General features: G+C 44.2%; 1 protein-coding gene across 1 annotated transcript; it reads left to right on the top strand.

The window, feature by feature from the left end:
* Positions 1-334: 334 nt before the first annotated feature.
* Positions 335-13,877, top strand: LOC108787892 (solute carrier family 40 member 1-like). The gene is made up of 8 exons (XM_018557578.1): positions 335-374; positions 1,856-1,947; positions 2,882-3,041; positions 3,904-4,019; positions 6,428-6,554; positions 10,790-11,035; positions 11,932-12,588; positions 13,550-13,877. Exons 1-8 carry the CDS (start codon positions 335-337, stop codon positions 13,870-13,872), a joined length of 1,761 nt encoding a protein of 586 aa, XP_018413080.1. The 3' UTR covers positions 13,873-13,877.
* The last annotated feature ends 891 nt before the right edge of the window (positions 13,878-14,768 follow it).

The raw sequence follows: 14,768 nt of genomic DNA on the forward strand, positions 1-14,768 counted from the left end.
AAATCTAGATTCTGATTGGCTTTTTGTCGCCATCGTCATGCAAGTAGCCTTTGTGAGTTGGAGGAAGCGTGTGACTGTACAGGGAAGTCAGAGCAGCAAAGACCAGGAATGTCAGAGAACAGGAGGAACAGGAGTGAGCAGACACCAGGGACAGGACAGGTGCTCACACTACACCATCCTCATCTGCCTCCACATGCAGCTACTACAATAGAGACGTTTGCAAAGGGATCCATGCGCTTCCATCATTCTGCTAAATATTTCCCATTGTGGAGAACTGTATGACACTGCAGCGGTGGCGGAGAATTGAATAAAACCGCCATTTAGTGTAAAAGTCATGGAAACAGAAGTGGAGCCGAAACGCACGGACTGTCACGGTGAGTACAATGGTGCTTTGATTTTAATGCTTTTAACTTGTTCATTTCTATCCGGACACACTATGATGTGCTCTGGGAAGGGTGTGCAAGTCATTCTGAACTGAGAAAGCTAGTCGGATGACCAGCGAAACATCTTCAAGAAAAATACAGCAAGTCCAGTTGCCTTGATTTATTTTTTTAAAGAAATACGATGACCTGGATGAATGAGAACCTTCACAGACATCTGAGGTGTAACTACAGACCATTTATCCCCATCAGTGACCTTCCTACGGTCAATGATCATGTGTGTAAATCAAGGGCAGGTAGCAGGAGAGCTGTCAGCATAGCCAGTACTTTACTAGGAACCGGTGGTGGGCGGGGGACTTGGTGTGAACCGAGTTTGGCCAAGCCAACTCAAAACTGCCACTGACACCCCCCTCCTGACCCAGTCAGTTGTGGCAGAAGAATTCTTCCGTTTTTGACGTGTAGCTGCGGGGCAGGGAATGCACCCGGCCTCAGCTGATTGGGCCAGAGGGGGGTGTGTGTGTCAGTGACAGTTTTGCGCGGGCTTGGGTGAATTTTGTTTGCACTAAGACCCTGTGTAACGTTACTAGGGACCAGTGCTGTGGATAGAACGTGTAGGGGAAGAGGGGCAACAATGCAGGGAATTCACTTTTATGGCTCATACACAAAAGGTGTGAATGGTGGTCAATGCTATTGTGGCAGCTGGTTGCTAAAATCCCCTAGACAGGCTATGGATGACCGGTATTCCAGCAGCTCCACAGGGGGTGCGCTACAAAAGGCACTGCCGCCCAGAAGAAGGGACCCTGCGTGGCCCCGAAACGTTGGCTGTATGACGCATGTGACGATTTAATAAAAAGTGCTTTACTTCTTACACATATCTTCGAGTGCTGGTGACTTCTATTATGGACTGTATCTGACACGGCGCCATCTGTATTGTCACTTCAAGCGCCAACCTCTCATCCAAGGTCTGTATGCTGTACGGTGTGCAGGTGATTTTGTATTAACAAAATTATAGACAACATTTTTTTCTTTTATTTTTGTTGAAGAAGGACAGGGTTCTGTTTCCATTTTGGGTGAGTTGCAAAGACTTGGTGGGAGGTTTTGAACCCCGACCCATTCCATCCAAAAACAGGCCAAGATTTTGTTTCCATTTAATGCCTGATCAGATTACTGCTGGTTCATAGTACATGGGATATTATACAACAGCATTATTCACAGTCACATGTGAGCGGCATTTGTAGAAGAACCAGCCTAATCATATTCTCTAATACAAAATAAGTAATGTGCAAAGTGCAGAATTTGTCCCTTCATGGCCCTGAGTCTTCTCAGATGATGGATTCTGATTGGCTGTTTTAGTTTGCTGCTCTTTGCTGTTCCTCATAGATCTGAATAGCCTCTGGGAGCAGATGTTACTGTTGGGTGGTGGTAAGTGCACATCATATATGAGGTCCCTGAGGTTTTGTGTGTATTTTCCACAGCTGCTGACATGCTATTTCTTGCAGGATCCTGTGTCAGCTACCTGAAGTCTCCAAGGTTTCTCATTTATCTTGGCCACTCTCTGTCCACCTGGGTAAGATTATTTGAAAATAAAATTTTTGGTCTGAATGAGTAGTATAAGTCCCACGAGCCTGACAAGGATTACCCAATCTGTACACTCTACGCAATGTGAAAACTTACTCCAAATGGTACCTAATTAGAAGGATCAGGAAATCCCTGTGTCCCCGTTTCCCCCCTCACATGTCCCTCATTTTGGTCTAATGCACACTCCTGTATAAATATACTACTGTATATGGTTAAAACTTAGTGGACGCCTGGCCATCAAACCTATGGGAGTTTGTTGGACATCCTATTCTAATGTGAATTAATATTAAGTTGCCCCCCTTTGGGGTTTCAACACCCTTCACTCTTCTGGGAAGGCTTTTCACAAGAGTTTAGGGGGGTTTCTGAGAAAATTTGCTCCCATCCAGCCAAAAGAGCATTTGTGAGGTCAGGTATTGGTGTTGGATGAGAAGATCTGGCTCACAGTTGGCATTTCAATTCATTCCAATGGAGTTCAGTAGGGTTGAGGTCAGGGCTTTGTGCAGGCCACTCAAGTTCATCCACACCAAACTCATCAAACTATGTCTTCATGGACCTGGCTTTGGGCACAGAGCCACAGTCATGGTAGAACAGAAAAGAGTCTTCCCCAAACTGTTACCAAAAGGTTGGAAGCACACAATTGTCTACAATGTCTTTCTATGCTGTAGCATTAACAGTGCCCTTCTCTGGAAACACCTGAACTGAAAAATTTTGGGGGGGGGGTGTCCACATAATTCTGGCCACATAGTGTAAGGGTATTACATAAATGCCAATATTTATATTCCACTATTTTTTAAGAGCATTTTAGCTTAAAAATAGCCTTGTGCTTTAAATATAATAACAAATAAGTAAATATAATAACAAATAAGTGAGCTCAATCCACTACTCAATAAGCTTAGGTTTCATCAAGTATTTTTTCTTTACAGGGGGATCGTATGTGGCACTTCGCTGTCTCTCTCTTCCTAGTAGAGCTGTATGGGAACAGTTTACTTCTGACTGCCATCTATGGGCTTGTGGTGGCCGGCTCTGTTCTCCTGCTTGGGGCCATCATTGGAGCATGGGTGGACAAAAACCCCAGGCTGAGAGGTAGATAAAATTTGAGTCCATTGTCTTCTCATACCATGACAACACCACCGATAAAGAAGGATTCCCTCTATAGGCAAGGAATTAAATGTTAACATATGTTAACAATATGTAAAGTTAACCTGTCCTTAAAGAATTACAAAGTGTCATGTTGCTTCTCAGTTAAATCCTCATTCAAATCCTGCTGCAGGCGTACCTAGAATTCGAGTGTTCCATTTAGTGGTTCAAGCTTACACCTGCCCTTGATTAGTCTACAGGCTTGCCCTCACATCATCTAGTAGATTTCATTATTCTACATCTTCGGAATTGCTGTTGACAATGCAACCGCAACCTTGGAGCAGTTCCTCACCATAGCTCATCAAAAACAAACCTTCGGGGCTTAAATTCACCTTGCAGCAAGGAGGGCAAACTTCCATTGTGACATTGTTGGCTCTCTTCTTAAATTGCTAGTTGCCTATCTGTTAGGCAGACCAGGAAAGTCAAAGAAATGTCAGACATTCTCAACTGCATGCTCATTCCAGGCCAGTGACTGAAACTATTGAAGCTAGATTGTTGGCATGACCTCCAAGTAACTAGCATTTTCAGAAAGAGAGGTCAACAGTGGCAGTCTCCAGGTTTCTATGATGACAGGTTTACTTTAACAGCACAGTGCCTAGAATGCTACACGTGGGACCTAACTCATAGCCCAAAGCTATGTGTAAGAAAAGCACCATCACACAGAAGACAGTGGTCAATTTATATGAGGGATGGAGTGCACTGTTATATGTACAGGGAGATGCCTTACACCTTAGTACTCTTTTGTCATCATAAGCGTTAATATAGAAGTTTTAACATTCTGTTTGCTTTTTTCTCTACCTTTTTACAGTAGCGCGGACTTCGCTGGTTGTGCAGAATGTCTCTGTAATTATCTGTGGAATCATTCTGATGGTGGTCTTCCTGTACAAGGCAGAACTGTTATCCATTTATCAAGGATGGTTGTTGGTTAGTCCTTTTGTAAATTGATCATACTGGGCTCTATGTTTAAAGGCAGAGCCAGATAAAGACAATGATGGGCCATTTGGCGTTAAAGCTGAACTCAAGGCTGAATGCTAAATGCTCAGAATAAATACATTAATTAGAGCTGTTGTATTTCTGTCCATTTGTTCCTGAGATTTCACAGCCTTACCACACAGTATTACCCGTCTGGAGACCTGACTAATATTTACTCTAGTTAAATAATACAATCAGGTCTTGTTCGTGACATTAACCTGTGCCTGGACAGTGAAAGGAGCAGCAGCAGACTGATGAGCTCATCTCTCTGTCACACTGCGCTTTCAGCATATTCCTTGTTAGCACAAGAGCACTGCAACACAACTGACTGTCTCCATGTGCTGCTTTTCCTTCTCCTAGTCTGAGCTCAGGCAGGGCCAGATTTCTGTATAGCCAACAGAGGCCTAGGGCAGGGCTGCAGGGCTACCAGGGCTGACACACAATGATCATCACATCAAATTGCTAACTGCCAGTAATACATTCCTGTATATAAATAAAAATACTCCAGATAGCTACCTTGCCTTTGTGCAGGAATGAGGATGACTGTGTATTGGGTTGATACACCTAGAACTGAACTTCAAGCAGAATAGAGTGGTAGTTTATGGCTGCGGTTCTTGGTGGTTGTAGCAAATATTAGACATGTGCGATTCGTTTAGTTTCGAATCGAAATTCAGACGAAATTTCGGAGATTCGGATGTATCCGAATTACAGATATAACGAATGCAAACGAAATGGAAATGAAATTTCGTACAGATTACCGCTAACGAATTTCATCCGCATCCGAATTCCAAAACGAATTGACTTTCAGACCCGAAAAACGAAATAACGCAAAATCTGAATCAAAACGAAACGAAACAAATTTTTTGCTGGGGCACATGTCTAACAAGTATATAAACAAGAATATTGAAGGCTGAAGTTGAGTAGGGTTCCATGTAAACAGCAGTTAAACATAGGACAGTCAGTCCTAAGAGACTTTCTATTTGTAACCTCAGGGGGTACTAGCTATTGTAGGTACTCAGGGGGTACCAGCTGTTGTAGGAACTCAGGGGGTACTAGCAACACAGGGAGACATGACAAACCTCTGCAGTCTTTTTTAAGAAATCTTTTATCAACAGAAAAATGTAGAAAACAGGAACGAGTGACTGCCCTTCCTCCAACACATTGCCACTCTTTTAGGAAGTTCAAGAGATTAACAATAAAAACAGCAGTGCATGAGGGTTTGGGATATCAAACTTCACTATTTCAACAAATGAGCATGAAGCTGTCTGCCCACACCACAAACACAGAGGTAAGGGTAGTGGGCAAAGACTGGAACCTGTCCCCCTGCCCACATAGTAATTGGTTCTAGAAGTACCCCTGCAATGCAGGCAAGCTGCCTGTTTCAGCTTTTCCATCCCCAGTCTTGGGATGCCTTTGACATGATTTCAGTAATGTGATACTAAGGTTAGCTAGTTGACTAGAATAAGGTTGAAGGGTAGCATAAGGTCTACAAGGTGTAGGATGTATAACTCTTGCCCTGTATACAGATACAAGTATCAATTCGCATGGAGTTCCACTTTAAACTAGAAAACATTATGCTGGAACATCTCTACAGCCAATAGCCAAATGTTCCCTTTCTCCATCTGATGCTTTTTCTGGAGGTGGACCTCATTCTAGTATCTGCTAGATCAGTGGTTCTCAACCTGTGTAGCCTCAGGACCCACATTTGTCCTCGGTCATTAAGTCGCGACCGAAGCTGCACTGCGATGGAACACACGGCAGTGTGGGCTGCTGTGCTGTGACGGAGCTCCATCCATATGTGCATTGTTTGTACAGCTCCAATGCGCACCTGTAGAGGTGCCGGGAGCCAGAATGTGATGTCCCTCCAGTCCAGGCACCTCTACAGGACACGCAAGGGAGCTGTAAGCAATGCACGTAAAGGAGGTGCTCCCAATGAGGCCATACCTCCAGCCCAGCCCACCTCACCTCAAGTCGACACTCAGCGCTGGTCAGCATATTTTAAATGGCTGCTCGGTGTGAGAACTGACAGTGCTGCTCTAGGGGGAGGCTGAGGAGGCTTTCACCTAGAAAAGTGGAAGGCATGCGGCGACCCACTGATCACAGGGTCGTGACCCACTTTTGGGTCACGACCCACCAGTTGAGAACCAAGGTGCTAAAGACTTGTGATCTTTTGCTGCCTGTCATTCTAGGTGATAAATCAGATCCTCTATGGCCACTCTAGGTGCCCTTTTACACGAGACTGCATTTTCCTGTGTTTTCATTATAAAATAAATTCTAAAAAATGGACATTAAACAGAAAAGGAAACGTTGCTCTTAGCAGCTAGATACATGGTGTCATCTCTTTCTCCCTTCTTTCCTAGATTCTGTGCTACATCTTAGTCATCTCAATAGCAGATGTTGCCAATCTGGCAAGCACAGCCATGTCTATCACCATTCAGAGGGACTGGATTGTTGTGATCGCTGGAGGTGACAAAGACCAACTAGCAGGTGAGATCTTTTCTTCTTCCATTCACCTATGTTAAAGAGTCAGCGTACCCAGAAGTCAAGTCTTACGGGTTGAGTCACTCTTTGATTTCTTGTTTGCATTTTGGGATTCAGCCGTACTGCTTTAAAGGACCTGCCCACCCGGGGTGCCCACTTTGTACCGAAGACCTGTATGTCCTCATCACAATGACGAAGAAGGAGACATCACCACCAGAGTTTCCAAGACATCTGAGAAACTGTTGGGTGGCTTAAATTCCCAGAACCCAACAAACATTGAAGTATCACTTGTTGACAGACTGGCCCTTTAATTTTTTCATGCGGTCATGCAAACGTTTTATTGGACTGTTTCAAATACCAAAATATCCAAAAGAAAATACTAGTTTTGGGGTTTGACACCAAGATTGAGCCACTTACTGAATTCTTATATTTTTCCAGAGCTCCATACTCCAGACAATCCCCGTAGCAACCTTTAAGAGGTGCTCTGAGACTAGCTGTTGAAATGTTCATTTATTTCGATTTAAAGAGAATGCAGATGTAAGACTGAGACTTACTTGCTTGGTTTTATATTGGCTGGAAGAGGAGGTAGAGATGAATTATTGCTGTGGGGACATCTCATATCTACAATGTTTTTTTTCTAAGCAGCTGGTCCCAAAGAATGCAGTTTAGGCATCTAGGGTAGGTGGGGAGGGCTATGTGCAACTTGCTGCCCTTGGAGAAGTTTCTCCGCAAAGGTGGAGCTCATACATGCCCTCCTCCCCTCAGACCTTGGCTTAGGAGGGTTACTGGTGTACAGAAAGCAAATTATGCAAGGGGAATGGCACCTTGGACATATGTAATATATTATCATTAGCCAATTAAATCTGAACTCCAGGCAGATTCAAATTTTTTAATCTAAATTATAACATTTTAGGCCCCATTCACACCTAGGCGTTTTTTCATGCGTATTTGTCTGCACTGAAGCGTTCAAGACAAGAAATCACCTTTATTTCTATAGCCCCCATTCACACCTAAGCATAGAGTCGCGTGTAAAAAAAAAAAACTCCTGTCGCTGGAAAAAGTACACAAGCTTTTTCATCAATATGTCACAATCTGCTCACAAAAATGCGCGACTTCAAATACACGCAAGCAAAACAAATGGCAAACGCACTCATCAATTTGTTAGCAGCTTTACAGCAAGGTTCACATGGAAGGGCCTAATACAGTACAAACAGCAAAAAAAATTCCCAGCACACTTGCCAGCCAGCATGCAAAAAAACTTGTGTAGCGCTCACCCCCGAAGGAGCCGCTGGATGATCGGGTCTTCTGTATCACCTCTGTGACACACCACAAACAATGAATCCACAGCACACCTTGTGAGATTTTAAATAACTATTTACTGTATATAATAATCTGAATCGCAGTATACAACATCAACATTTATCTCTACACAGCATAACACAGAGACTGTATATGAGACATCAGCATAACAGTGATGATCAGTAAATGCGGTTATTCTAACTGTGAACTTGTTGGACAGTAATCAAACTGTATATATAAACTTAGTCCCAATGTACCCGGGTACCTAACCCACTGGCCAGTGGTAGTTTCTTCAGCTAGCCAACGTTGGGGCCCAATACAAACGGTGAAAATCTGTGTGTACTGTTAATGACAACAGGCCGGAGGCCTCTCACCCATACACGGAGGGAGATGTCCGTCTGTAGCCGGCAGGGATGTCAGCAATTATCTTCTGTGATGAAGAACTGTATATAGGAGCTGAAGTCTGATGTCATCAGGGGTTCTGGTCATCAGATTTGGCGTCCGTCCGGGCCGAGTCGCCGCCCACAATGGCCTCTCAGCAGGATGGCACCTCACTCACAGCCCCAGAGGATCCTCTTCCAGACAGGAACAAACAGCGATTTACTCTGTGCAGCAGATGTCACTTCAGGACTGCACGTGTGACAAGTGAGCACAGTCTCTCCACAAGCTGGCTGCACAACACAAGCAACAGCAGTCTGGCCTCCCTGTCTCCTCACACTAGACTGAGGCCAGCAACCTTAAGCCCCCCAGAGTTTACTTCCCTTCTCCCCTGTAGCATTCTGGGAACTGTAGTTCAAGTATCCATTTTCATTTGTAATTCCTCAGTGGCTGTGTCCACAATCCCCACAAAGCTGTGCTCTCTGGCTCCACCTGCAGCTGCAATATCTTTTCTCTTAAAGGAGCTGAAATCACAAGGCTACACTTGTCTCAGCGCTAAGATTTCAGAGGTTTAGATACCCGTCTTCTGCAGAAAATGTGAAAGCTGCACAGCCGCGCCAAGGCACCTTAGCGGTGAGACAAGTTTTTTTGCATGCTGGCTGGCGAGTGCATTTGCCATTTGTTTTGCTTGACTGATTTGGCGCAGTGATGCATGGGGGTCTCAGCTGCCTTGTGATGGGCGGGATCCCTTGTGCGTCCCTGTGCCTTTAAGGGAGGTTGAGCTTCCTCCTGACAAACCTGCACCCAATTTGATCTTTTGCCATGTGTGCTCCAAGATGGAGACTCTCATTGTTTAGAGTTAGGATCACACTACACAGAGGGGCCTTGGCGCGGCTGTGCGGCTTTCACATTTTCTGCAGAAGACGTGTATCTAAACCTCTGCTTTTAACCTTAGCTCTGAGACAAGTTTTTTTGCATGCTGGCTGGCAAGTGTGCTGGGAAAAATTTTGCTTAAAATACATGCATACACACGTGTAAAAACCAGCATTAAAAAAACGCACGTAATCTGCACTGAAACGCTGTCGCCTTGGTGTGAATGAAGCCTTAGGCTGAATATGCACTATGCAATCTGAAGGAACAATCTATTTTAGATCTGCCATCAAATATGTAGTACAAGAGCCTACCTCATTTGGTACTAATTGGATGGATTGTTAAGGGTCGTCCTCATATTACATGGTTTTGGTAAATCTAAAGGAGCTTTTAGAGATTGTATAGTGTATGGCTGTCTGTAAACACATCTCCTGTAGGTACCTGAATTCTGTCTTCATTAATTCCTGTAATCCTCTGTGCAGCAACTTCAGAATAGAAAGGGAGCATCAGCAGGAGACAGTCTGGGCTCCATTGTTCTACAATATGAACTTGTTTATAGAAGAGCAGAGCACAGGGATGTCCATTGTGTAGCTTCTTTTTCATTGTCCCTTCAGGCCCGGTTCACACCTGGGCGTTTTGTAGCGCTTTCCTACGCTCTGCAAAACGCTCAAACACCGAAATCCCATTATTACCTATGGGCATGGTTCACACCTGGGCGTATTACAGGCCGTATGAACGTGCTACAAAACGCCCTACGCCCAAAGAAGTACAGGAGCTTCTTTGGGGCGTATTTGCCGCGCGTATCCATTGGGATACAGCCAGGTAGCCCTCGGAAACACGCATATTCGATACGCCTAGGTGTGAACACAGCCTTAGCCTGTTCACATGATATCAGGTCTGGATCAGGTGCGGATCTGCAGACTCGGTGCTAATGATGCAGTGCGTTTTTGATGCGTTCCAGTTAAAAAAACAAAATATTTTTATTTTTTGGCTGGAGTGGGGCTGTCAGTATGTTAGCTGCAGTGCGTTTGACACGTTTTTGACGCGTTTTGCGTTTCCGGTCCGTTTCCTGACCGGACAAAATGTGACATGCAGTATTTTTTCTGTCGTAACCTGAACGGACTGCACACGTGAGAACTGTAGCCCATAAAACACATAGGTATACATTGGGATGCGTTTTTAGTGCAGGAGCGTACGGATCAGGTCAGCACAGAAAACGGACTGTCGTGTGAACAGCCCCTGACCATGTGGTGCTGCCTAATTGCAGTGGAGGTCGGGGTTCTGTCTTTGCAGTCTACCAGGGACATCTGAATCACAGGATTGGCCTAACAGAATTAGCACAGTACACATATATGCATTTTGACTGTGTGTTTAGCTGTTTGACAGGAATTATGCTTTACTATATATTTAAAAAACTATTATAATCAAGTGCACAGTTGGCCCTGCAGTACTGGTGTCCGTTCGCATCAGCTCACTATCTACATGGAGTTTGAACGTTCTCCTTGTGTTTGAGGTTCTTCTGATTCTCTCATTTCCTGAACTCGGCCCTAATAATGGTGTGTCCATATGACTGAGAGAGGAACATGATACTGTCAGCTTCTTACACAAGAATATATTCTTTAAACTAGAAACAAAACATCTTTAAGGCTCCATGGGTTTGGTTGCAGCTGATATATTGCTTTTCTTCAAATCAGATATGAATGCTACGATGAGGCGGATTGACCAGCTGACAAACATACTGGCTCCCATGGCTGTTGGACAGATTGTAACCTTTGGTTCTTCAGTGCTTGGCTGTGCCTTTATTGCTGCATGGAACTTTGTGTCTATGTGTGTAGAGTACCTGGTGCTGTGGAAGGTCTACAAGGAGACGCCAGCTTTGGCTTTCAAGGCGGGAAGGAAGAGGGAACAAGAAATGAAGCAGCTGAATGCCAATGGCATTGGTAATACCTATTTAGTGTGATACCTAGAAAATACTGCAACTAGAACATCCTTGTGCTTTGGTAATTTATGACTGTTATGCCATTCCTAAACTTGTGTTATGTCCTAATAAGTCTCATCTCACAATGAATGGAATGTATGGAAAATGTCCTGTCTGCCACTGCTGGATGAGGTGGGGAGATTACCCTGCTGGGGCTCAAACACAGCTCTAGAGAACTGGTGGTTGATCATATCCTTTCCTGGTGTATCTAAAGAAAAGAAACAGAGGTGGAGATCCACTTTAATTGCTCAATGTGGCCTGCAACCAAGTTGTTAATATACGGTTTATGCTATGGGTTCACAGTTTCCTATAGGAGCAGCCAAGTTAAAGGGACCATTTGTATGAACCTTATTGTGACTGCCTTCATAGAATGAATCCTCCACTTCCTTCATTGCTGTGTGCCCCTGTTGGGCATGTTTGCCTACACTCCCTACCCCGGTGACCACACAGCAAGTGAGGGGAAATGTTAACACTGAGGTTATAGGCAGCAGTTAATACCTGACTATCTTCTGGGCTTTACTTTTCAATCTGCATCTAATACTGCCAGGCAGTTTAAATATCAGTTTTTCCGAGCACAACAACTGTACAGGTTTCCCAGAATTTCACACCATTTTCACAGAAATCTGCCCAGAGCTTGAGTTCAGATTACAGGCATTCCCAGCAATAGTGTCTTCTTTGGTGACATACCTTCAGTCAGAAGTGCATGGCTAAAAGGGATTTTTGGGGCTGCATCCTTTCATGACAAAGAGACAGGCCAAATTGTTGTAATGAAGGTGTTTTCCTGTTTTTCTCTTTTCAATTTGAATGACTGTTTGCATTTATACTTTTTCTTTCTATGATTCTTTTCAAATAAAATAGATACGACCTCAAACACTGCAGAAAATCCTGCAGAAGGTGATCTCCTTATGGAAGAAAAAGCCGAGTCATCAGTTGAAATGACTGAAGAACCAGGCTGCTTTGAACGAATGACAGAACCATTCCGCATATTAAGAAATGGCTGGGTGGCCTACTACGAGCAGTCGGTGTTCTGGGCTGGAATGGGACTCTCCTTTCTCTACATGACTGTCCTTGGCTTTGACAGCATTACCACCGGCTATGCCTACACACAAGGGCTGAGTGCCTTTGTTCTTAGCCTTCTCATGGGAACATCTGCTGTTTTTGGCATTGTGGGAACTTTGGCCTTCACTTGGCTGAGGCAGATATGTGGCCTGGTTCGTACCGGCTTCATATCTGGAATAGCTCAGCTCTGCAGCCTTGTTCTTTGTGCGGTGTCAGTTTTTATGCCTGGAAGCCCATTTGATCTCAGTGTTTCACCATTTGAAAACCTCGGAACTCACTTACTTGGAGGACAACCAGTCTCCCCTGTGCCTACAGCTGCTGTACATCAAGAGAACTCCACAACCACTATACAGAGTCTACTAAATTACTCCAACACAACTACCACCGAGCATGGCGTCTCTATTCCGCTCACCTCTGTCAGTCTATTCTTTGCTGGGATCATTGCTGGCAGAGTTGGTATGTGCAAGTAAAGGTTCCTTCCTCTCCTTATTTTTCATTTACTTTTTTTCTTCCATCATTTCTTCTCTTTCTTGTTCCCCTTGCTTCCTTCCCTTTCTTGTTCCTTTTTCTTTCCTTTCTTCACTTCTCTCTACTCTCTCCATCTTTCTCCCTAATTCCTTCCTTACCACCTTTCTTTCTTCTGGTTATTGTCCAGTTAGAACAATGATTTCTAAAAGATAGATATGGAAACAACTAGGGATGCACCGATACCAAGTGCCGTACTCGGTACAAGTACTGGTACAGATACTTTTACAGCTCCAAGACTAGACTAGAGAAGAATTCAAACGTTAGGAGGCCGCTGTCATTTGTAAGGAGCACACGGAGCTCCCGGGATTTGTACATCTCTGTTTTAATGTACGATTTTGTTTTTATAAATATAAATAAAGGGATGCACAGATACCAGTTTTGCAAGTACAAGTACTGATACTTGCCCAAATACTAGTACAATTACAGATACATTTTTGTTTAATGCCATGTGACAGTTTTTCTAAAACAATACAGACTAATGATTTCAGGACAGTGGTGGAGCGCCAGAGCCAGGTCCCAGCTGCAACCCTGGTAGTTCTAATGAAAATGTCAAGTATCGGCACTGGTATCTGAAAAGTATCGGTGCATCCCTAGAAACAACACTAGGATTCTGCATGTAATTTCCACCAGGGTCACCATCTGCATGGATTTTGCATGGTCTAGCAAGGTCTGAGTGGGTTTCTTGGGTTCTCTCGTTTTCTCCTAATCCAAAAACAGACACATTTAACAGATTCTTCTTCACCTTTCTGTAATGTAGGTGTCCGTATAACTGTGGTAAGAGTAATACACTGCATTTCTTCAGAGGCAGGAACTTGTGTAAATGGATGTATCTGCAGAAGATGATTGTTGTTTATAGAACATGGATAACTGAATATACTTTTCTTTTCAGGGCTTTGGTCATTTGATCTCACAGTCACACAACTACTTCAAGAAAATGTTAAGGAATCTGAAAGAGGCATCATAAATGGTGTCCAGAACTCCATGAATAACTTGCTGGACCTGCTGCATTTTATTATGGTGATCCTAGGACCCAACCCAGAGGCTTTCGGACTGCTTGTTCTAATTTCAGTCTTTTTCATAGCCATGGGTCACGTGATGTATTTTGGATTTGCTTACAAAAACTTAGGAAAACAACTGTTTTCTTGCTCTTCTTCTTCTGACCCCACGCCAGCTCCAAGCAATCAGAAACATATGGATACCTCTGCTGTTTAACAGGTTCTGGGATGCAGTTCCTTATTTTTGGTTTTGTACAGATTTATGTCAGCAGATCTTTTGGGAACCCTCTTCTCAGAATTCCCTGGACATGAAAAACTCTTGCCTTGCTGGGATTCCCTCAGTCTCAGAGGATTAAAGGTGCTTCCTGTTTGTGCATCCTGTCAGGGTTCCGAGGGCACGAGAAGCTTGGTCCCAGATGACGATGTAAACTTTAGGACCTAAATATTTTAAGGTGTATCACAGTTTGAGAAAAAAAAAAAAAGGATGTTTTTCTTACTTACAAGCATCTCTCAGCCATGGGCAGCGATGTTGTGACTGGGGAACCCCCTTTTTTATGCTATCTCCAAATGCACCATATCAATGCAAAGGGGCTTTTGACTAGTTAGATTAGCAGCACAACAGGATGGTGCACACGGGCATCCATCCAGCCTTGTGGATACTAGCCAACCACGATACATCAGTGACGTTCGGTACCTCTTGCGCCAGGTGAGGCATTCCCCAGCCTCGCCCCCAGCATGCCCCGCCCCTGCCGGATGAAGTCCCACCCCCAACCTATCCCCCAGCTGGTGTAAAAGAGGAAGGGAGGAGACAGGGCGGAGTCTCCCTGTCCCTCATTTGCTCCTCACTGCTGAGGTGCTCGTCCATGACAGGTTACACAGCGGGGAGGATTTCCCTGCTGTGTAACCTGTTAGATGCTGATCAGATTGGAGAAAAAGCTGTCTCCTGACCGCACATCTCTGCGATACATGCCAGGATGTTATATTTGGGATGGAAATTAACGATTTATTTTTAACATTCCAAACATTTTCAGGGATAACTACGTAACTGCCTTCCTTTGCCCTTGCATAACTGCTCATACCATCTCGTACAGACCTCAGATCAAGCTTTTAGAG

Source organism: Nanorana parkeri, unplaced genomic scaffold (assembly GCF_000935625.1).
Source record: "Nanorana parkeri isolate BGI_ZX_2015 unplaced genomic scaffold, ASM93562v1 scaffold291, whole genome shotgun sequence".
Taxonomy (NCBI): Eukaryota; Metazoa; Chordata; class Amphibia; order Anura; family Dicroglossidae; genus Nanorana; species Nanorana parkeri.

Coding starts and splice junctions, on each gene's coding strand:
- LOC108787892 (XM_018557578.1), top strand. CDS start 335: ATGGAAACAGAAGTGGAGCCGAAACGCACGGACTGTCACG. Junction 375..1,855: donor GAAACGCACGGACTGTCACG/GTGAGTACAATG, acceptor TATTTTCCACAG/CTGCTGACATGCTATTTCTT. Junction 3,042..3,903: donor CAAAAACCCCAGGCTGAGAG/GTAGATAAAATT, acceptor ACCTTTTTACAG/TAGCGCGGACTTCGCTGGTT.